We start from the raw sequence: 23,101 nt of genomic DNA, 5'->3' as shown, positions 1-23,101 counted from the left end.
TCAGATACAGACAATTAAACAGGCTAAGAGTTCCCTAACAGACTTCTGTAAAGAGTACTATAAATCTGTTGCTGTTTCAAGAATTAAGCAGTTACTGAGCTCTCTTCTCTCACCAGTTGGCTGGGTGGTTTTCGGTTGTGTTGCAGGGCCAAACATCATGTTAACTCAGTATCCAACTATAAAAAAGCAATCATACACTCCAAATACTTACTCTGCTAAAATGCAGTGCATGGCTTTTTAAAAACAAATACCTGAAAACACCTCAATTTACTTAGATTGCAAAGCAATCCAGCTAACTTATCAAAAGGCCCAACCTCATTCACGGATCTTTCCCATTAATGTTAAGTACTACAGTGAGTTGTCTTTGATTCCTGCAATCCATTTATAAGAGAAAAAGACTACTCAATCCTGCACCATTCTCATAAATCCTGCTCTGCTTAAGCACACAGCTGCAGCCACTCCGTCAACCCATTTCATTATTGTTAAGTGCTGTCAAGTAAACTATGACATATAGCAACCCTATGAATAACGGATCTAAAATAAATCCTTTATTTTGCTTACCAGAAAGACTTGGTTGGCACTTTCACTGAGAGTTGAGTCATCTGGGCTGTCAACAGGTGTCTGACGTGTAAACTTTGAATCAAACTGACTCACATCCTCTTCAGATTGCTTTATAAAAACAAAATGAATAAAAAAGGACAATACACATATCAATCAAATGTACTGCATACATTAGGGAAGATAGTTCTCTCATAGGGTTTGGCTGTATAAAAGTATCAAAATAATCGTAGCAGGTACATCATAAAAATTAAATGCGGGTGAGGAGTATGAATGACAAATTTAAACCTTCACATTTTAAACATACATATAAAAGACTAAATTGTCACACACAGTTATCATTCCCTTTAAAAATATGATTTTGTTTTCTTCTCTCATAAAAGCTCCATTTCTCTAGTCCAATGGCTAAATCTTTTCTTATGTAATATTTGTTCAGACGGTCACAGCATATTAATAATAACTGGTAAAACCACCAAGGCAGAAACAGAACACAAATTTTGGTTGTAAGATAACTCCAGTTAAAGTTTCTTCCTTTAGTTTATTATAATCCTTTCTATTTTTCCAAGTGCTAAAAATAATAACCTATTCTAGCTGAGTGTATTTCCTTGTAGTAGAATATTATCATCTCAATTCTATTCACCAGAATGATTTCTTTAACTCCGTCTTTCTTCCCAATGTATCCAGACTCTTAGGTCAGATATAGGAAATAAATACTAATTTGGGAAAACTAGCTTAATACTAGGATATTATCATGTTAACATCAATGACAGAATAACAATGATCAACTTTGTAGCACTGAACACACCTAGAGCCCAAGTTGTGATCTCTAAATTCTATTTCCCACTAGAAGGAACCAGGATTCCTTCGAGAAATGGCTGTTTCCAGCTGTGGATAGGAAATAGACAAGATGAACACAAAGTATCAGTTTCCACATTTTGTTAGGTGGTACAGCAGAAGACTATGTGGTCTTGTCAAAAAAGAGCTCAAGAAACAACATGAAGAAGCAGCCAATGTCCAAATATAGGGAAAATTGAAGCATAATAAAAAGAACTACAATGTCTTAAAAGAAATATAAACATATATATTTAATATAAAGAAAGTCTGCTGTTAGGGACCTCTCTAAAGTACTCAAGAGCAATGGTGTCTCTCTGGAGACTAAGGTGCTCCTGATAAAGGCCATGGTCTTTGCAATCACTTGTCATGCATCAGAGAGTTGGACAATGAGTAGGGAGGATAGAAGGAGAATTGATGCCTTTGAGCTGTGATGCTGGAGAAGAGTATTGAATGCACCATGGACTGCCAAGAAAACAAACAGATTCATCCTGGAGAGGATTAAACCAAGCAACTCCTTGGAGGCAAGGATTCTGGGGCTTCGTCTAACATACTTTAGGCATGCTGCAAGGAGGGACAGGTCCTTGGAGAGGGACATCATGTTTGGGAAGGTGGAGGGATGGCGCAAGGGGGGAAGACCCTCTTGTGATGGACTGATTCAGTGACTGGGGTAATCGGGATGGGTGTGTCAGAGGCACTGCGACTGGCACAGGATAGAGCAGGGTTTAGGACTGTTGTACATAGGGTCGCTATGAGTCACAAATGACTCGACGGCACATAACAACAACAACATATCGTAAAATGTAAAGGGAGCTCTGATGGTGTGTATCTGTGTTTCAAATCCACTAGTGGCTCCAAGATAGAAATATGGACAGTCTCTTCCCATTCCAAGTATAGCCTCGAAACATAGTGGTCATTAGAAGTTGGAACCAACTCAACTGCAGTTTTGTGTGTGTGTGTTTAGTATCATAATGATACTAAAAAAACAAAAAAATTTAAAAAAAAAATGATACTAAAAAACACCTTACAATTCACTGGCTGGTTAATGAAAATGTTAAGGAATAATGTCATTATTTTGAAAATCAGGAAAGCCACACATTTGTCCCGCCTTTCCGGTGTGAACTGTATCTTGTGTAACTAAGCAACTAATAAAAGAAGTTTCTTTATGGAAGAATTTCAGTGAATAGATAATGAGCAACAGTATTGGAATAAGACTATATTGTAAACCTCTAGTAAAATCATAAAACTAGGTGAGCAGCCTCAGTACCAATGGCACTTTGAACCTGTTGCGGGGGCTACCCTTGCATTTAGCAGCTGTAGCCTTTATTCCCCTGATACCAAAACCAGCCCAGTCTCTAACTGTGACAACCAAAAATGCCTCAACACATGTAGCTAAATTTCTTGTGGGGACAAAATCATTCCTGGATAGAAACTATAAAGACAAAGCTCTATGTTGGGTATTATCACTGGATGAAATATAACTACACACATTATGCTTCCAGAACAAATTACATAACATCAAAAGTTGAATCTGAATTGGATGAAGCAAAAGCTCTAACTACCAGGTTCTTAAGTCTGATTGCTTTAGAGGTAAAAAGTTATACTACCAGGCCAAACCAAAGCATGTAGCTCCAGTCTACCAACTGCTCCATGAGCAAAAGATGGGCAATCTCCACCCATGCACTTTACAGCCTCTAAAAACCTGCTGGAAAAGAAGATTAATCAGAACTGGCTTTGACAAGCACTGTGGCATTTGGACAAGAACAAACTGGGAGGAGGGTAGAGAGAATAGTGCAACAATGAATGAATGGAAACCCAAAATCTCTGTAAATGTTTATGAAAATTAATAAAATATAGAAAAAAAAATAAATAAAAACCTGCTGGAGAGTCAGCTGTGAGTTGCTTTGAACATGATGGTACATAACAACAGTTTCTTAGAACGACAGGAACAAATGAACATAGTGAATGACACTACAGGGATAAAAATCAGCAAAATCAAAGTATGAGGAACTCAACAGAGCAAACCCTCAGTTTTTGCAACAAATTCCTAAGGAGGTAATTGGGAGGGAGAAATCTAAATAAGAAAAAAAGAGACTTAAAAGACATAGTAACCAAAGTCTAGAGCTTGAATGAGTGCTTACTGAAATAAGCCAACAGGAGAAAGCAAAAAGGAAAAAAATGTCATGGTAAGTTTATGTTAAGCTAAATTGATGTTTAAATAAAGTAAGTTGATGATTTATTAAGAAGCAGAGTAGTAGCTACATGAGGGTTAAATTTTTCTCCATACTATCATATATGCAAAAATTTTGATGTAAAGCACCTTTTGCTCCAAGACCAAACAATAATAATCTTCCTTTTCTTTTATGTTCCAAGATTAAAACAAAAACAAAAAACGCAACTCTATTTTCTCCAATTCTGAGGTAGGAAAAAGAAAAAAACTAACACAATAACTAACAAACTAACAAGACATAAGTTGTGTATTTTGAAAATGTAAATTTACCAGAAAATAAAATTTTAAAGGGCTTACTTAATATTAAGCAGAGCAAAAGAAAAGCTCCCAACTTCTTAAAGTATTTGCATGTTATTAAAATTATGTTTAAAATAGTTAATACTGTCAGTAACCATTATAGGTACTAGTTTGGGGTGGTTTTATTTTCCTCTCTTTTTAAAAAAATTATTATTTGAATGAAAGTTTACAAAGAATTTAGTTTTTCATTCACTCATTTATACAGATTTATGCCCCCTTTCCTCATCCTTCATTCTATAAAGCATGTCATGTTTCAGACAGCCAGTTGCATTATTCATGTCTGATTGTCTATTCAGATAAATCTTCCTTTCACCTGTTCCAATACAATATTCATTATCCATTCTTTTCCTGCTCGTGCCACTCTTGAACCCTCCTTCTTTTATAACAATGGTCTTACACAGTATCTGTTCATTTTTAATTGAGTTACTTGACTCAGCATAATGTCCTCTAGACTAGTGTACATTCATGATCAGTGTTTCACAAGCTCTTCACTGTTTTTCAATGCTGCACAATACTCCATTGTGTGAATATACCAGTTTCTCTATGTGCAAGGAGCTGGAGTCAGAAAATCAAAAGGGCTGAACTCCCTCTGCATTTCTTAAGCTCAAGGAACTGAAGAACAAATTCAAACCTCGAGTTGCTATAATCAAGGATGCTTTAGGCAGAATATTAAACCACCCAGGAAGTATTAAAAGAAGATGGAAAGAATATACTGAGTCACTATATTGAAAGGAATTGGCAGACACAGAAGAGTTTAATGAAACAATACATGAGCAAGAGCCTATGGTGATGAAGGAAGAAGTTCAGGCTGCTTTGAAGGAAATAGCAAAAAAATAAGGCCCCAAGAATAGATGGTATACCAATTGACATGTTTCAGCTAACAGACGCTGCCCTGAACGTGCTCACTAAGTTGTGTCAAGAAATCTGGAGAACAACCACTTGGCCAACTGACTGGAAGAGATCTATATTTGTTCCCCTTCCAAAGAAAGGTGACCCAACAGAGTGTGGAAACTACGGAACAATATTGTTGATTTCACATGCAAGCAAGATTCTGCTGAAGATTATCCAAAAATGACTGGAACAGCACATCAGCAGAGAACTGCCAGAAGTCCAGGCTGGGTTTAGAAGGGGTCGTGGTACTAGGGATATTGTAACTAATGTTAGATGGATGTTGGCTGAAAGCAGGGAGTACCAGAGGAATGTCTATCTGTGCTTCATTGATTATGCAAAGGCGTTTGACTGTGTGGATCATAACAAACTGTGGCTGACTCTGAGAAGAATGGGAATCCCAGAACACTTGATCGTGCTAATACAAAAACTATACTTGAATCAAGAGGCAGTCATCAGAACAGATCAAGGAAACGCTGCATGGTTCAAAATTGGGAAGGGTGTACGCCAGGGATGTGTCCTGTCTCCCTGCCTTTTCAACCTGTATGCAGAACAGATCATCCAGGAGGCTGGGCTCTATGAGGAGAAATGCAGCATCACGACTGGTGGAAGACCTATCAACAATCTGTGTTATGCACATGACACAACCCTGCTTGCTGAAACTGAGGAAGACCTGAAGCACTTGCTGCAGAGGGTCAAAGATCACAGCCTCCAATATGGATTGAGGCTCAATGTCAAGAAGACAAAGATTCTCACCACTGGACCAATTGGCAGCTTCAGGATGGATAGTGAAGAGATTGAGATTGTTCACAGCTTTAGTCTGCGTGGCTCCACAATCAACACTCTCGGCACCAGCAGCCAGGAAATTAAAAGATGTATTGCAATGGGAAAGTCTTTTAGGGACCTCTCCAAACTACTGAAGAGCAAGGGTGTCTGTCTGGAGACTAAGGTATGTTTGATACAGGCCATGGTCTTTGCAATCACATGTTATGTGTCAGAGAGTTGGACAGTGACTAGGGACGATAGAAGGAGAACTGATGATGCCTTTGAGCTGTGGTGCTGGAGAAGAGTATTGAATGTACCATGGACTGCTAAGAAAACAAACAGATTCATCTTGGAGAGGGTTAAACTGGGCTGCTCTTTGGAGGCAAGGGTTCTGAGGCTTCATCTGACATACTTTGGTCATGTTGTAAGGAGGGACCAGTCCTTGGAGAGGGACATCATGCTTGGGAGGGTGGAGGGCAGGCCCAGGAGGGGAAGGCCCTCTAGAAGATGGAATGATTTGGTGACTGGGGTAATCAGGATGAGTGTGTCGGAGACAATGAGATTGGCACAGGACAAACAGAGTTTAGGGCTGTTGTACATAGGGTCACTATGAGTTGCAAGCAACTCGATGGCACTTAACAACAACAAGGCTGCTTCCACTGTGTATAATGCAGCAATAAACATGAATGCGCATACACTTGTGTCAGATCTCTGTGTTCAGTGGAGTGTATTCCTAGTAGTGGGCAGTCAGATTAAATGGTATTTCTGTTTTCAGTCTTCCAACGAAGGCTTCCATGGTGGTTGTAACATTTTATGAGTTCTGATCTCTCCATAGCCTCACCAGCATTTGTTATCTGCTATCCTGTTAAACTCTCCCATTGCTCCCGGCATAAGATGATAGCTCACTGTTGTTTTTATTTGTTTGCATCTTTCTAATAGCTAGTAATCTTAAACATTTCTTCATATGTTTTATTGGCCTCCTTGGTGAAGAGTCTCTCCCATCTTCTATTTATTTTGTACTTGGCTTGTCTGTCCTTTTTTAGATGCTAGAGTATTCTACAGACTGGTAATAATTCTTAAAAGCACTACACAGAATTAAGATTCTGTTGAGAGCAGGCCAGTTTTTACTATTCATAAGTGTAGTACATCAGAATGCATTGAGTTTTTCTTACTCAGTACCATGTCCCTCAACTTAAATGCTCTCATGTATACATACCAACAGAGGTTTAAAAGGGGGCTCCACTTTCCGAGCCAGAAGTTCTTCCCAGTTAATATGTCGGAAGAATGGATGAGCCTAGGGGGAAAAAAGGAGTAGAAAGAAAAATCAACGGGAACGGGCTTCACCGGACTGACAAAATAACTGCCAAGTTAAAAACCACAAAATAAGGTAAACTTATAAGCAACTCTATACAACCTTCAGAAATATAAAAATCAGCATTATCTTGCCCCTAAAGCATCAAAGTACAAATCCCAACCTGAACTTCTCCAGCATCACCAGGACCGGCTCCGAGACGAGAAGCAGCGTTTCTTTTTAGCAGCTTTAGGGAGGAAAGGAAAAGAAAAACTGATAAAATTTATTTAATCCAACTGAGATTTTCCTTCCTTTCTTTTTCTCAACATTTGCTTTTGTATGTATTTTGCCTTGAGAAAATAAATTTTAATGACTAACACTAAATAGTGTTTGGGAATAGAGAAAACAAAATCTTTAAATAAATTTGTATTTTGTCTTTTAAAATTGAAGGCCTTATCTATTCTGAATCTGTGTTCTTTATTGCAATTATATGTTAAATTTTATCTAGCTAAATCCTAGAAGTTGAAGAATATTTGAGGCTCCTACCTTTTTTAAATTTTATTTTATTAATTTTAATGAACATTTACAGAGATTTTGGATTTCCATTCATTCATTGTTGAACTTTTTTCTCTACACCCCCCGACCCCTCAGTTCGCTCGCCTCTTGAAAAGCAAAAAATAAACTCCTTCATTGGTATACAATCCCCCCATCCCCCACCCCAAATGCACTCCACTATGAAACCTTAATTCTGGATTCCTGTGATAACCATAAAATCCTATCATATTATGCTGAGTAAAATATTTCAGTCACAGAAAGACAAATACTGCATGGGACTGACATCAGGGTTGGGGTAAGACTGAGAAAAACTGTATAGATTATGTATACTGTATTGAAACAGATGAGGGAGAGAACAGTTTAAAGGCTCCTACCTTTTTAAGCAAATCTCTGGCTTCTTGTGTGAGGTAGGGAGGCAAATTGAGTTTACACTTGAGGATTTTGTCAATTGTTTTTTTTCTATTCTCCCCAGTGAATGGCGGCTAAGTGTAGAAGAGAATGAAAAAAACCAAATTATAAAAGTACACTTTTCCTGAATTAGTCAATTATGTGTGGAAATTTAAAAATCCACTGGGAAAATGGCTACTGCACTTCTGTAATTTTTTGGGAGGTTTTCCTTTTTTTTTTTTTAATTATTATTAATTTTAATGAAAGTTTATAGAGGGGAGTTTTGTTTTTTAAGACAAGACAGCAAACAGCAATGTTCTGGAAAGAAATCTGAGTTTCCATCATTATATTGTTGCATAAGGTAGAATCCTGGTCATGCAGTGGTTAAGCATTTTGCCAATCAAAACGCAGTTTGAATCTACCAGCCACTATGTAGAAGATGTGGTGATAGGCTGCTTCTGGAAAGATTACAACCTTGGAAACCTTATGAGGCAGTTGCACTCTAACCTATGAGGGCTGCTATAAGACGGAATGAATTCAATGGCTGTGGTGCTCTTTTGGTTTGTTTCTAAATCATGGGCAAGTCCTGTGAGTTTATGCATTAATTTCTCCATTTACCACAAAAAGGGAATTTTTATTCTGTATCTATTTCTCTGGACTGTCATGATACAGATCATTTAAGTGTAAATATTTTCAAAAGTACAAGATGGAAAAAAAGTATAAGACAGTAGTAATCATAAGGCATTTTAAGTATAAAATTGTTCATAACAAATGGTTGGCTTTTGAAAGTAATTCCACTGGTGACATTTTAAATAAACCCATGGAAGGTCTCTTGCTATAGTGATCCAGTAACACTCAGCACAGACCATAACACATGCAGCTTTTAACTGTGCACCTACTGCTCCAGTCAGCATGTCGTACATTAATGCTCCCAAACTCCACCAATCCACAGCACGATTATGGCCACTTCTCATCAAGATTTCAGGGGCCCTACAAAGAGAAAAATACAAAATTCACCCACTTGTAGATCATCTGAATTAGAATTTTAAAAGCATATGGTGTCATATAGTACTACATACAGCTAAGCACATGATTCCATAAAGTAGGTAAAAGTTAGCTATTACCCCCAAATCAGATAGAATTCTTTCAACATTCAGCTCACATGTATTCTATTGTTCCACAAAATGTGTGTGTGACTGTTCCATCATGAATAGATTCTTTGCATAGTCCAAAGTCTGTTAGTTTCACATGACCTAAAATGAAAAATTATAGCATGGTTATTCTAAGGATTCTAAATATGTTCACTGTTTGAGCATAACATATAAGATAGCAATTTATCATTCAATTTAATTTTCCCTTCCCTTGAATTTATTTAAAGATGCCAAGGACTAACTAAGTGTCATCAATAAATGGGATATGAAATCTTTACGTCTAAGATAGATATGTAAGTCTGCTGCTGATGTCAAGTAGCAAGGGAAAATAAAAAAAATAAGTGAAACTGCTTCCTTAATGTTTCACCTATAGCTATTGTTTTTTAAGTGCCTATAGCTAGCAAAAAACCCTCAACAATTTGGGTTTATATCATTTTCTCTTCAAGAGTTTAAAATAGCATGCATCATTCTGTACATGTCTGAGAATCTTCTGCTGCTATCAGCCACTCAGACAGACAGATATCTTAGATGGATATGTGCTTTTCTGGAGTGAAAGTGCACTGCCCATCTCCTAAGTTCACATTATTCTAGCATAAATTCAACATTACTGTGTACTTGTTTTGTATCAAGACTGAGACAGGAAAAAAAAAAAAAAGACTGAGACAGGAAAGATCTAGGGGAAACTATTATTTTTGATGAAATCTAATTTTTAAGTGTACAGACCCTAACAAAAACACTTTTGTTTATAAACACAGTTTTTTGGCTTTTGTATGGTTTTTTTCCACTAGTTTATGCACAAAACTCGAATACAAATTTGAACAAATTCTTTCAATTTCCCTCACCCCCCCATCAAAATGTACAACCTAATGTTTAAGAACCCCCTCACAAAGTCGTAACATTGTACTTGAGATATACAGCTTTTATCACAATGAACCATGACTTCTGATTTCTTAAAAATGGTCTTAGAAAGTCATCAAAACAAGTTAGCATATTTGGCCAAATTCTACCACCTATGAGAAAGAAACCAATTTGCTATATGGCATAGAATAAATAATCTCAGACCCAGGAACTGAAAAACTCACTATCTTACACAAAGAACACTTCAGTTCAGGATTAGTTTTACGAAACTATCATTAGATACTCAGTCATTCATCAATCAGGTGTCCCATTACTGCAGGTTCATGTCAAAGAAAGGCAATGGCTTATTGATTCAAATATACACTACATAGAAGAAATATGATCTCTTTTTCAAAAAAACCATCTGACACATTAAAACTTATGGGTCAAAAAGTTAAATAGTCATTCTTCAGTTCTATCCTTTGTTGCAATTAAGATCTACATGGAAGTACAAGGAAAGCAAGAAAACTAGGAAACAGCGAATTAAGACTCGCCTGGTATCATACCTGGTTAAGTAGGTAATTTCTACCTCTGAAGAATAGCAATAATATAAAGCACAATTGTCAACATTATACTAGACTCAGTTTTCCAAATACATTTTCTGTTTGAGAGTGCAAAACAGTTACTACCTCATGCATCAATTTGCAGATATTTAAGAACCTACAAACACTAACAGCTATCCAGAAACCGTGGGGTGTACTCCTCTGAGGTATAAGCGAACTGCCAAGCCTACCCAAGCCTCATTCTTCTACCATAAAGTCATCTGTCTGAAGCAGTATGTAGCTGCAGTGAAGATTCACTTTGTTTCACATATTGTTGTATATTAGCCTCTCTGATGTTTCTACTTATTGTGGTAACCAAACAACAAAAATAAAGTGACATCTACTAACCATTTTCTTTCCCACGACTGAATCAAATACTCTGGTTCTATTCCAATCACTTTTTCTAGCATTAACAAAATTAATCATATAGAGTACCATGTCTAACATCTATACATTTTCAGCATCAAATGAAAATCCATTCTTACAACCAAGTTTCAGTTTTCAATTTAAGGAACAAATCAGACTGGCTGGGCTAGCATTTGGTTCATCACACTTTGTATGTAAGGATTCAAAAGAATGATCAGCTATAAAAAGAAAAGATTACGTCAAATTAATCTTTGATTTATGAGGTTTAATCTCATCAATCAAAGGACCTATTAACCAAATAACAGCAAATATCATGATGCTCTAGATTCTAAGAGAAAAAAAATATAGTAGATAGATGAATGTGGGGGGCTTTGAAAATGGCCATGACCTGTATGGGAAGATTTAAAGATGATTATTTACTATAAAATTGTTTACGGTATATCTCCACCTTGGTGATTAAGCATGATATTCTCCGGCTTCAGGTCTCTGTAGATGATCCCTTTTTGATGTAAATGCCCCAAAGCCATGGAGATTTCTGCCAAGTAAAAGCTGGAAACAAAAGTGATTTAATAAAATTAAAAAGTGTCATCTACTCAAAAGCAGCTTATGTATGGAGCAAAATTCCTTGAAAGAAACAGACATGCACCAAAGACCAAATTAGTGGGGAAAGGGTTTGAAAATGGGGGAAAGAGATGGCATAAATTGCTGCCAACAGGCATGGATAGTTATGGTTCACTCACGTTAGAGAAACTAGAAAACATTTTATTTCATCATTAAGAACATACTGTTAAATTGCAAATTAAATTCAGAGTATGGCAAACTATCACTGATCATGTCTTATTCTATTATGTAGGAATTAGGTCAAAGTCAGTTTCTCCCCTCCGCCCTCCATTTTGATATCCTGAAGGAAATAGGAACTGTTATTCTGAAATCAAGTCTTAGTCTCAAAAGCTGTTTTAAAATCTGACCCTTAGAAGCCCACTTGTCCCTTACTTAATCTAGCTGCATATTTATATACAGTTTATGCCCACATTTCTACCCCCCCTCTTGCCAGCCAGCCCACAACTATAAACTGTGTGACACTCAAATTTATCTACCTCAAAAGAATAAAGGGCTGAGTCAACCCTGTCTGGATACGAAAAGCACAAGCAATACTGGCTGCATAACAATGTTGCAATCCTGCAGATTACTCCAGGATGGAGAGGAAGTGTCCTAGAGGACTGAGGCAGTTTCACAGCCAGCACCACCACAAACACAGCCTCCAACAGGGCTCAGAGAGCCTCCTCCAAAAAAGGGCACTTCATCCCTAAGGCTCTTAAATGCAGCTTCTGTGTTAGAAAAGGCCTGAAATTAAACAATGGAATGCAGTTTGGTAATTAAGGTAGAAAAAAACATTAAAGTGTTGTTTTCTATTTAATTAATGTGTAGGATTAACTGTTACCCAATTCTATCAGCTCACAAAAAGATGGAAACTTTAAATTTTAAGCAAATGCTATTCTAAGAAATAAGAGAATAGATCCCAACCTGGCCAAATCATAATTTTTAAAAAGAGGAGAATAGATCCCATCTTAGCCATATAATCAGTCTATATACAATGTATGTAATAATCCTGAAAGTCTGAAAAAAGAGGGAGGTGATTTCCGATACTTTCCACTATTCCATATAAAGTTGCACTGGAAAATGACACTCACCTACAGGCAAGGCTGATCCAATTCAAGGAAAGAAAGCTTTATTATTATTATGAATGGATCTGCTGAGAGCAACTGGCATGAAGAGTGCTCCACCCAAGGTTTAGGATCAAAGGGATGATATGACCTTTAAAAGTTGCCCAGTCTCATAATTTCTTCTTCCCCTCTAGAACTCCCGACTGACTGACTGGCCTTAAACTATTTACTGAATTATGTGGCTACCCAAAGTGTTTCTAGTGAAGCTTTGCTTTTACTTATATGAATCATTACCTGAATCCATGTAACCACAAAAATTTCACTTACCAAGCCGTGTCTTCCATAAATATTCCTTCTCTTTCTAACTGCATAAATAGTTCTCCTCCTGTTAAAAAAAAAAAAAAATTAGAAAAAACCCAATCTTTATTTCTAATTCACTTCAAGAAGAGGGTTTGTTCTTTCCTTATAACCACAATTTTAAAACCAACAGAGCACTTAAAATAAAACACTGGTCTCAATATTATAGGTTTCTAAAACAAACCCTCAGATTTCCATTTTTAGCATGTTCTTATTTGTATGGGAAATGTTATATAACCAGCTTGAAATTCTAGATTTTACACTTAGAAACAAAAATATTTGTAGATTCTAGGTCCAAGGTTCATAAAAGAGAATTTGAATAAAGTCTCCATAGAATGTTTTACCTACAAGTAGACAAATGTTAGTATGCAATAAAATTAGCCGTGAGAATTACCAAGAATTTTCAGAATTATATAAGGCTAAGAAATCTGCAGCAGTAAAAATGTGTATTAGAGAATGAACAAAAACCCGATCCTTTCTGTAAACTTTCACTAAAATCACAATTAAAAAAAAATAATAATCCGGCAGTAGCCTTGTAAAAAGCATGGTACAATTTGAGAATCAAAATAAATAATAACAGTAAAAGATAACAGAAAATAATCTTAGATTTAACAAATCCATAATGATTTAAATAAAAGGGAAAAAATCCTTTTTCAAGCTGGGGAATGGAAGGGAAACCTTTTTTTGATGGGGGGAACTCTTAATAGTAGAATGTCAAGTAAAGAATGACGAAGGCATGACAGATTAAGAAAATCACTTGGCAACTATCATAGTTAATTGTTTCAGATTATAATCAATCAAAACTAAAACTGATTGAAAAGGTTGAGAGATGAATATTTACTAAATCTAAAGTATCTCCTCAAGAGATACTTAGTAATTAAAAAGCGACACAAAGAAACTTCATTGTGGAGGGGAAAAAATATACTACCTTTAATCCCCATAATTAAATTTAGCACAACTAGTAAAAGGGCAAAGATAATGTACATCCTGATGTGATGTTCTGAGAAGGACATATCACTTGGTCCTACTAAAAATGCATGTTTCCTGATGAAGAAGCATCAAGCAAAACCAAACTGATGCACATAGAGCAAAATAACTAGCCTATCCTCCTCAAAATGTTAATTTAAGATCATGAAAGAAAAGATTAAGACCTTTTCCAGATTAAGAAAGATATTATATTAATCTATCAAGATTAGTCCTCTAATTTTTATAATTGTAGCCATACAATTACATAACATCCTTGATTTTAATATATATATACTTCAGTATATATATTCAGAGTAATGTCTGCAACTCTCAAAAAGGTCAGAAAAAAATGTGTGTTGTGTATATGTATACATAAACACATATATACATACATATACCCTTATGGGTAGAAAAGTAAGACAAGAAAGACAGACAAATAAAAACAAATGTGGTAAAATGATAATATTTGGGAATGTAGATGAAAGGCATATAGTACTTCTTTGTATTCTTGCAACTTTTGATTTAAGTATGAAATTATATCAAAATAAAGTTTTTAAAATGGCAACAGTTAAAAGCAAAGCTATTAAAGTCTGCAGCTTTCTGTTTTATGCTATAGCTATTGTGAAATCTGTTTCTCAGAAAACTCCAGTGCGTTTGTTGGAAATAAACACTTGTAATCTATAAATGACAGAGTAACCAGTTGACAATTTCCAATATAACCTGAGATTCCTACCAGTAAAGCTACATTAAGCCAGCAGTTCTTCAGTTTTTAAAGACGCAACTGTAAATATTCATTAACTTAATACTGTCAATAAGGTTTTCCAATTCAGAATAGGAAGGAATACTTTGATGCTTTTATATCAATTTTATCTTATCCCCCCATAAATAAATGGGATGGCACTGTATCAATTACGTATTTATTTTGTTAAGTGATTGCAATGGGATTAAGGCAACATTTTAGAGATAAAATCTTCAGTTTCATTCACTTATGTCTACAAATAGAAACCTTCAGCAACACATAACCTGCATATCTTCAATGTCCTTGCCAATTTTAAGAACAACTCGATCATACTAAGAAAAGAAAATTTTTCCAATGGAAAATAATACTTGACCCAGTTTCTGGAGCAAATGCAAACAATTACACCAAACTCTGTGTACTGACCACTGAGATACTCAAGGATGAGGTAGAGTTTTCCACCGGTCTGAAAGGCATAAATTAAATCCACAATGAAGGGATGTTTTACTTCCTCCAGAATATTCCGTTCTGCTTTTGTATGAGCTGTATCTTTAGCATTTCTTACTATCATTGCCTAAAGAAAAAGAGATGATCTATAAGAACAAAATAATAAACATTTTTATCCTACAATAACTAGAAATCCTATTTTTGCGCTTTTCTTACTACTACTGACCTATTATTAATCATACTTTCCACAAGAGAGTGTTTTAAGTAATTTCTGTATTGTTTAGAATTTTTTCATGAAAAATATTTTAATCAGAGAAAATTCATATTGTTAAAAATATGTAAATAGATCAAGTTTATTCATTATTTACTAACTATATTTACTCCAGACTCTGTGCCAAGAAAGCAGAATTAATAAGAGTCTTTAGCCCACAGAAGCCACAATCTCAGGGACAAGTCAATGGAGCACAAGATGCTGGTGAACAGGAAAGTTGCAATTGACCCAGAAAGAGGTCCTCCTCAGAGGTGACACAAACCTGCCTATCTTGAAAGGCCATTAAGATGAAAGTTGTAAAGGCATTCTACTATATGAGGCATGACAGGAATGTGGGCCAGTCAGAAGAAGAATGGAGAGGCAAGCAAGGGCCAGGCAAGGGGAAGTCTGAGTATCTAGGCAAAGACTCTCAGGCCTTGTTTAGAGGCAAAAAGAAATGTTCAGGTGAATGATTTCTTTGGTTTCTAGAAATATAGTTCTAGTAAGAGAGTACAGTTTTAGGGAGGCAATTCAGTGAGTTAGGTTAGTTCAGTAAATTAGGCAAGCAGACAGATCTGTAATTAAGAAAAAGAATGTGGAGGGTAGGGGAGAAAGAGAGCATACAGGTATATCATTAACATCCACTGACTAACTACATGTAAGCAGTGATGCTACCTGGCTTCTGCTTAAATAGTAAGATAGATAATGGTGCCATTCAATAACAGAAAATAGAAGAAAAAAATTGGGGAAAATAATATATTGTTTTAAACATGTTAAGTTTAAATTTTAGGAAGTTACCTTAATGGTAAATCTGAAGTAATATTAAAAAACAAATATACAAAGTTATTAACTATAACATTATTTGCAAAAGTAAATACTGGATAAAATCCAAATGCCTATGCACAGGATACTGGCTGAAATTCTATGGAATACCTACATACTGTATAAAGAAGCTGTAAAAAGAATGTCCAATTCATAATATACTATGGATAAAGGATTAAAAGAGCATACATAATCCAGCAATGTAATACAGGATGCTATCTTTTGTGTACAAAGAGAAAATAAAAATACAGATGTCAACTATTTATAACAATGAACACAAAATAAAGCAAAAGCTAGTAAGATGGAGAAACAGAAAAGAAATGGAACTTCTAAATATACTTTTTTTAGCAAAATCACAATGGTTTATCATTCATTTTCTTGATTAAGTCAAATATTACTACTATGGTGGTAAAACAGGTATTTTTAACTTCTGACTCATTAATATCTTATTTATTCTCAAAATAAGAAGAAACAATAAGGGTAGAATACACTTAAATATAACAAATTTAGTTATATATTACATTGATCACAGAAGAAGAAAAAGGTATTTACCAATTAAGAACTTCAGATTATATATCTTTACTAGTCTACAGGTAAGCATAAAAAGAACCAAAAAGAAATACTAAACCATACTAATATTTGTAGGTGTAACCATTGTTGTTATGTACTGTCAAGCAGAACCAACTGTTTAACACTCCAGCTGGTTTTCAGAGGCTGTAAATTACACAGCAGGAGACTGACCATGTTCCTTCCCCTTCTACTAAAGCAGCTGGTACCTTCCAACTGCCCCACCTTCTGGGTTGGCCGCACAACTCCTTATCCACTAGGCCACCAGAACTCCCTAAGCTAGCAGTAGTATTTATGCTACTATTATAGTAGAATAATTTCCAAACTATTATTCATATGTTGCAATATTGAGGCCACTGAGTAAATTTACAGATTTATGTTATCAAAGTTTTCAGTGGAGGAAAATAAAAATGCAAATACGGAATGAGGAGTTGGACTGGGCTTTGATATATTAATAAGAAACCATGATTAAAATAATAAATGTGGTTATGACCACTGGAAAAGCAAGAAATGACATCTTACTAGCAAGAAGCATAGCCAGCACCCAGGTCTTGGTTTGTAAACATCATACTCTACCAAAAAGAAAATAAAGATTTTTTTTTTTTGGAGAAAGACAATTCTAGGTGAAGGCAAGTGTAAGGCAAGACTGCCAAGGAGTTGATTTTAACTAACAGTCAACTTTCACTGAGTTTCTGAGGATGTATTCAGTTGGAGACTGCCCATTGTTCTCCTGTGAGCAGCTGGTCAATTAAAACCACCAAGCTTTTGGTTAGCAGTGTGATATATGACATGCATCCTCCCCCACCAGGATTTCATAAACAAAGTAAGGAAGTAGTCAAAAAATGCTGAAAAACTATACTGATGGCATTTTAAAAATTAAACTAAGAACTTGGATTAATTTTAGTAATTTTGTCATAAGATAATGCTAAGAGAAATACATCTTTTTTTTGAGAGTAAACTAAATTGTAAAAGGTATGAAAGTTCTTTTATAGAAAATTGTCACTAATACAAAAACAATGATTTTAAAAAGCGAACTATTTCCATTTTACAATCATCACAGTAATATCGATTTAAGAAAACACAACAGATAAGAAAACCATTGAGAAAAGGAGCATTAAATACAAAAACCAAGCTCATTGCCATCATCTTGACTGCAATTCACAGAGGCCTCCACCAGGCTCCGGAGGCTTTACATCTTTATGGGAGGAGTCAGCCTTCTCTCTCCCAAAGAACAATCGGTGGACTAGGATAGTTACAATCTAAACAGCATTCTGTAGATGATCTATAAATTGCAAAGGAATAAAAAGCACCTCTACTTTGGAGAAATCTGGTAGATACCATAATAAACAAGTGATTATACTGAACCTTCCCAAATAATGGGATATATTTGGTATATATTGCCTAAGGCCATGCATTGAGACTGCAATGGCACTTCTCTAAGAAATCTGTAAAAACTGTTAAATCTTAACTTAGAAAAAAGGAAAGTAAAGAGACATGACAATTAAATATGTGACCTGTGACTGAATAATGGATGTTAAGAACAGAACAAAACATCTATAATGGATATTACAGAGATAATTAGAGAAGTTTAAATGTGGATTATGTATTAGAAAACAGAATTTTACTGTGTTATATGTTAGGCTGTTAACCAAAAGTATGGAAGTTCTAATCCACCAGCTGTTACATAGGAAAAAGGTGGAGGCAGTCTCCTCCTATTCTGCCTCAGATGCCTGATATAGAGGCACCATCACAGTGAGAACTGATGAGCTGTGGATTTGTCTTTAGTGGTGAATACAAACATATACATCCCCTAAGAACAACAAAGAAAACAGGGATACATTAAAAATTATGATCATGGTGTTATTCTTTTGGGGAAATTTGGAAAAGTGCAAAGATACATTATGTTTTAATTTTGGGGGAGGCTTGAATTTTTAAAAATAAGCTATTGTGAAGAAGTCTAAGAAGCAAAGGCCTGTAAGACAAAAATAAAAAAATAGTCAAGTGTAATCACAGAAGAAGAGAGCAAGTTTCAAACTTGTGGGCAATAGCTTCAAATACAACTAAGAGGTAAATTAAGAATAGACCAAGTACTGGTTCTGGCAAGTAAGAGTCTGAGTGACAAGAATATCACTAAAATAGTGGTATCCCAAGTCAAATATAATTAAATGAAGAAAAGAATGAAACATAAGAAGAAATGCTAAGATGGACAAGCTGCACTTTTGCCCGGAAGTTCAGCAATGAAGAGTCAAGACGGAGACAGCTACAAGACCTCATGGGAAAGATTTGTTTTGCCAAATATAACAGAAACTTGAACATATTTAAAGAAAGTAAACAGAATATAAAATAGAACATAAGAGGATAAGTGGTATAGCCATCTTGAATAAATAGAGTTAAAGGGATCAAAAGTTTAAACAGAAGAAGAAATTTCTTTTCCACCAATATGGGACAGAAGAAAGCAAAGATGGGTAAAAAAGTAGAATACAGTACTGGAGGTAGGAACTGGGCTAAGAAGTTGAAGGCAATCAGATTCAACAGTCTGAAAATTCTCTATCAAGTAGGAAGACAGACAAGACACTCTTAAAAGCGTAAGGGCTGACAGTAAAGGCTCTAAAGTGCTATAGAAAATAGAAATTGTCTAGAGACAAGGAAAAAAAAACCACAAACCTGTTAGTAAGTATTGCTGGTCTAAATGAAGACCATGAATCTGACTGTATCCTATAGGTTTGTATTTCTGCTAGTAATGTTCAGAAGTTGAGATGAAAATGAAGGAGTGCTAATATTGAATTGATCCAGAATAGGGCTTTCCTTATCAAAGAGGCTGGCAAGTAAATAAAATGCCAAATTGTGTTAATTAGGCTGGATTCAGGATAAAGTGAAATAAGAAGATAGTAAAGAACTTGTGGGGGGGGGGGGGACGACAAAGCAGTCCAGTCACTACAGACCTAGGGAAATGAGAAAGTGACTCATCTACTTTGGAGATAGAGGATACAGCCACGCAGGCAGAAGAAGAAAGGAGAATGGAGGTAAAAGCTGAGAGAAATGAGATTATCAAGGAATCAGAAGGCTAGACTACAGAACTATCCATTCCGCAAAAAGAGAGTGAAGATAACTCGGATAAGATGGGGGGGGTGTTGGGGGGTGTGTGTGTGTGTATTTTGAACTAGATAAATCTGAAAGGGAAACCAGGAGACGGTAGATCATAAATGAGAGAGTAGTACAGGCTTAAAGTTCAAAGGGGAAAAGGGTACTGACCAAAGCAAGAATAGAGACTGTGAGAGAAAGTCTATTAGTTCTTCCCTTGAAATATATAGTTATCAAAGTGAATAGCAGAAATATACTAGTTAACATAACGCCCAGCACATAGAATGCTCTCAGTTGGGTCACTGACAGAAGAGAAAGAAGATGTATATCCACTTAAAGAAGTAGAACTTTGGTACAACCATTCTGGAAGGCAGTTTGGCATTTCCTCAAAAAAGCTGAATATAGAAATTACATATGAATCAGCTATTCCACAGCTTAGAATATACCCTGAGAAAATGAGAATTGAGGCACAGAGATTTGTACACCAATGTTCATAGCAACGTTATTTACCATTGCAAGAATATGGAAACAGCCCAGATGTCCAACCACAATCAAATGGATTGAAAAATTATGGTGCACTCACACGATGGAATACTACATAGCACGCAGGAGCAATGATTTTGTAAATTACTACCTAACTTGGGAGGGACGGGAGAGCATTATGCTATGTGAACTTGGTCCCAAAAGGACAAATACTGTATAAGACTATTATTGTAGAAAGTGTATAAGGATCCAAGGGTGGGGAAAGCAGAGGGGTGAGGGTGGCCAGGGGTGGGGTGGGGTGAGGTAGGAATGGTTGTTAATCATAAGGTGGCACAATGTGAGAGGGAGGGGAGGGTATAGGAAACGGAAAAGATCCAGTGTGAAAAACAATGTATACTAACTTTGTAAGTAAACAACCAGCATAAAATAAAAAAAAAAATTATTTAAAAACAAAACAAAAAAAAAAGGTAGAACTTTAGCCCCTGGACAAGGGTCCTAAAATTTACAGTGTGGAGAACTAATGTTATGAACATTATCTGGCTTCCTGAGAACATTTTTCTACTGCAACTGATCAACTCAACAACTCCCTGTTCTTGAGTTGGAACAGACTCTTAGCTGACCCTCCAGCAGCTTTTCAGAGGCTGGAAATCACATGGAAGGAGACATTTTCCCTACGTAGCAGCTCGTGGGTCTAAACCTCCTGTTCTCTGGGTTTGCAACACAACTCACTACCTACTAGATCACCAGAGCTGTAATTGAAAAGCTAAGGAAATGGTTATTAAGAATGTTGTTGTTAGGGAGCTCTGGTAGCCTAATGGCAAGAAGCTGCACTGCAATCCCAGAGGTTCCTGGTTCGAATCCACCAGATGCTCTGCCAGAGAAGGAGGGACAATCTCCTCCTGTATCAGTCAGATCCACTTTGACAGTATACACACACACAAAAATTAATTTTTGTGGGTTTTTTTAAAAAAAGAATGTTGTTGTTGTTGTTGTTGACTGCCTTCAAGCATGACTCATAGTGACCCTCTACAACTATGGACTCTATCAAGAACATACACATAAATAGGACCATTCCTAAGGGAGCTAAATAGTACTAGGAAACTGCTGTGCCAGGAAGAATGTCCAGATGCAAACAATTGACTGGAGGTAAGGGATACACCAGGCTGGCTCTTCATTGATTCTATTTTTAAGGTTAAGGAAAGATAATACTGGTACTTTGTACTATTGACAAGGACTGGGGCAGGAATGTGAGGGATTTGCATTTTGCCTCCAAGATAATAAAATTATAAAGAAAATCACAAAATGCAAGCCAGATTTAGGAATTAAAACTCTGGGCTTTAAACTTAGTTCTGTATCATCTTCTTTTTCATTCTCTTTGCTATAAGCTTGTTTTCAATGACAGCAAGAAGAGAATGAGACAGAATATGATTCTCTAGCCAGACTTGAGGGAAGAACCACTCTGACAGTGGTTATCAAGCAAAAGGAGAGGCAACAAGTTAGGGCTCTGATGCCTGACTATAAATGGAGGCAGACTCAATAAAGTTAAAAATTTCCCAGTACCCCACCACCACCAATCATCAGTGAGAAAGAGGGGAAAAATAAAGTCCAACACCTATGCAAGGTATGTATTTTACTGTTGGTATAATTATGACTAGAATGATTATCAGGCATGAATAAGCAGCTTATCAGAAGGAATGTATTATTTAAGAATCTCTACCCTACCCCATACACACTGCTGTATCTTTTTACCTTAGGGCAGCTAGTGATTTCAAATTGCCACCTTGTCAGTTAGCAGCTGAATGCCTTAAACACTACACAACTAGGGTTTCTTAGAACTTGACTAGGACTTCTTTTAACATTTCTAAGACAAGCATTATTATACTGTCTCCAATTTTATTTCTAACATGTTGTTATTGCCAATTGCCGTCGAGTTGAACACAGTCACCCTATGAACAAAAGACCTGAAATCTTTGTGTAACTATTGTTGCTTTTCAAAGTTCATAGTTTCCAGAGGCATGTTGTTTAGGAAGTATATGACACAAATAAAAAATCGTCAGTGGCAAAATATGCCAATGAAAAAAGCCAAATATATAGCAGATACTAATTGTGATTTATGGATACAGTTCAGAATTCAGAACTGAAGTTAAGAATGTCAATGGCTTTTAAAAGATCATCATCAATGAAGTTGTGGTCATGGTATCTGCATACTGAATTCTACAATGGGGAATTATGTGTATGACCTAAGTGACAGCCAGGAAGAAGAACAGAGCTATAGTAATATAAAATACTTCTTTTTTTCTTTTCTTTTAAAAAAAAAAAAAAGAGGTCTGGTGGCCTAGTGGCAAGAAGCTGAGCTGCAATCCTGAAGGCGCATGGTTCAAGTCCACCAGATGCTTTGCTGGAGAAGGAGGGGAAATCTCCTCCTGTACCAGTCTGCTGACAGTACACAACAATAAAACAAACAAACACTGCAAACAAAAGCTAAACAAAAAGGCATTTTGTGCATTTTTTAATAATTACCTACTGGAATGCTTATTTTAAGACAGTGGAATGTTTTCAGCAATCAGTTCCAAAAAGAAAAACAATTAATATGTACAATCTCCAATAAAGTTAAAGGACACAGATATCGGGTTTAAAAGGATGAAGACCAAACACTAGAAGACTAGTGACTAATGACTAAAAACTAATGACTCAGGAGAGTGGAAAAAAATAAAATCTAAGTGCCTGCAAGGTGGACAACATGAAACAAAATCTTAGAAGAGTTCAAATGACAGGAGAGAAAAAAAGAAATGAATGAAGGGGGGGAAAAAATTATCAATCATTAGGATTGCAGAGGACAGAAACTGGAGGGCTACTACCAGAACACACATAAAAGCAGTAAGAAATAGATAAATCAACAACGTTTCCATGCCACACTAACCAGCTGGGGAACCGTGAGGTGTACTGTCCAGAAAACAGAGTGAAGAATCA

General features: G+C 36.0%; 1 protein-coding gene across 3 annotated transcripts in view; it reads right to left on the bottom strand.

The window, feature by feature from the left end:
- The window catches only part of RPS6KB1 (ribosomal protein S6 kinase, 70kDa, polypeptide 1), a 61,135-nt gene that overhangs the window by 5,313 nt on the left and 32,721 nt on the right, over positions 1–23,101 (bottom strand). For all 3 annotated transcript variants that reach the window (XM_006899449.1, XM_006899448.1, XM_006899450.1), the window contains 9 exons: positions 14,908–15,055; positions 12,750–12,807; positions 11,207–11,307; positions 8,965–9,055; positions 8,702–8,792; positions 7,790–7,897; positions 7,045–7,107; positions 6,786–6,863; positions 562–669 (listed from right to left, as the gene is read on the bottom strand). In XM_006899449.1, coding sequence (XP_006899511.1) covers positions 562–669; positions 6,786–6,863; positions 7,045–7,107; positions 7,790–7,897; positions 8,702–8,792; positions 8,965–9,055; positions 11,207–11,307; positions 12,750–12,807; positions 14,908–15,055 — 846 coding nt within the window. The remainder of the gene's footprint in view (positions 1–561; positions 670–6,785; positions 6,864–7,044; positions 7,108–7,789; positions 7,898–8,701; positions 8,793–8,964; positions 9,056–11,206; positions 11,308–12,749; positions 12,808–14,907; positions 15,056–23,101) is intronic.

Source organism: Elephantulus edwardii, unplaced genomic scaffold (assembly GCF_000299155.1).
Source record: "Elephantulus edwardii isolate Elephantulus edwardi_28Jun2011 unplaced genomic scaffold, EleEdw1.0 scaffold00257, whole genome shotgun sequence".
Lineage (NCBI taxonomy): Eukaryota > Metazoa > Chordata > Mammalia > Macroscelidea > Macroscelididae > Elephantulus > Elephantulus edwardii.
Note: the sequence above shows the minus strand (reverse complement) of the source record. Positions and strands in the feature narration are given on the sequence as shown.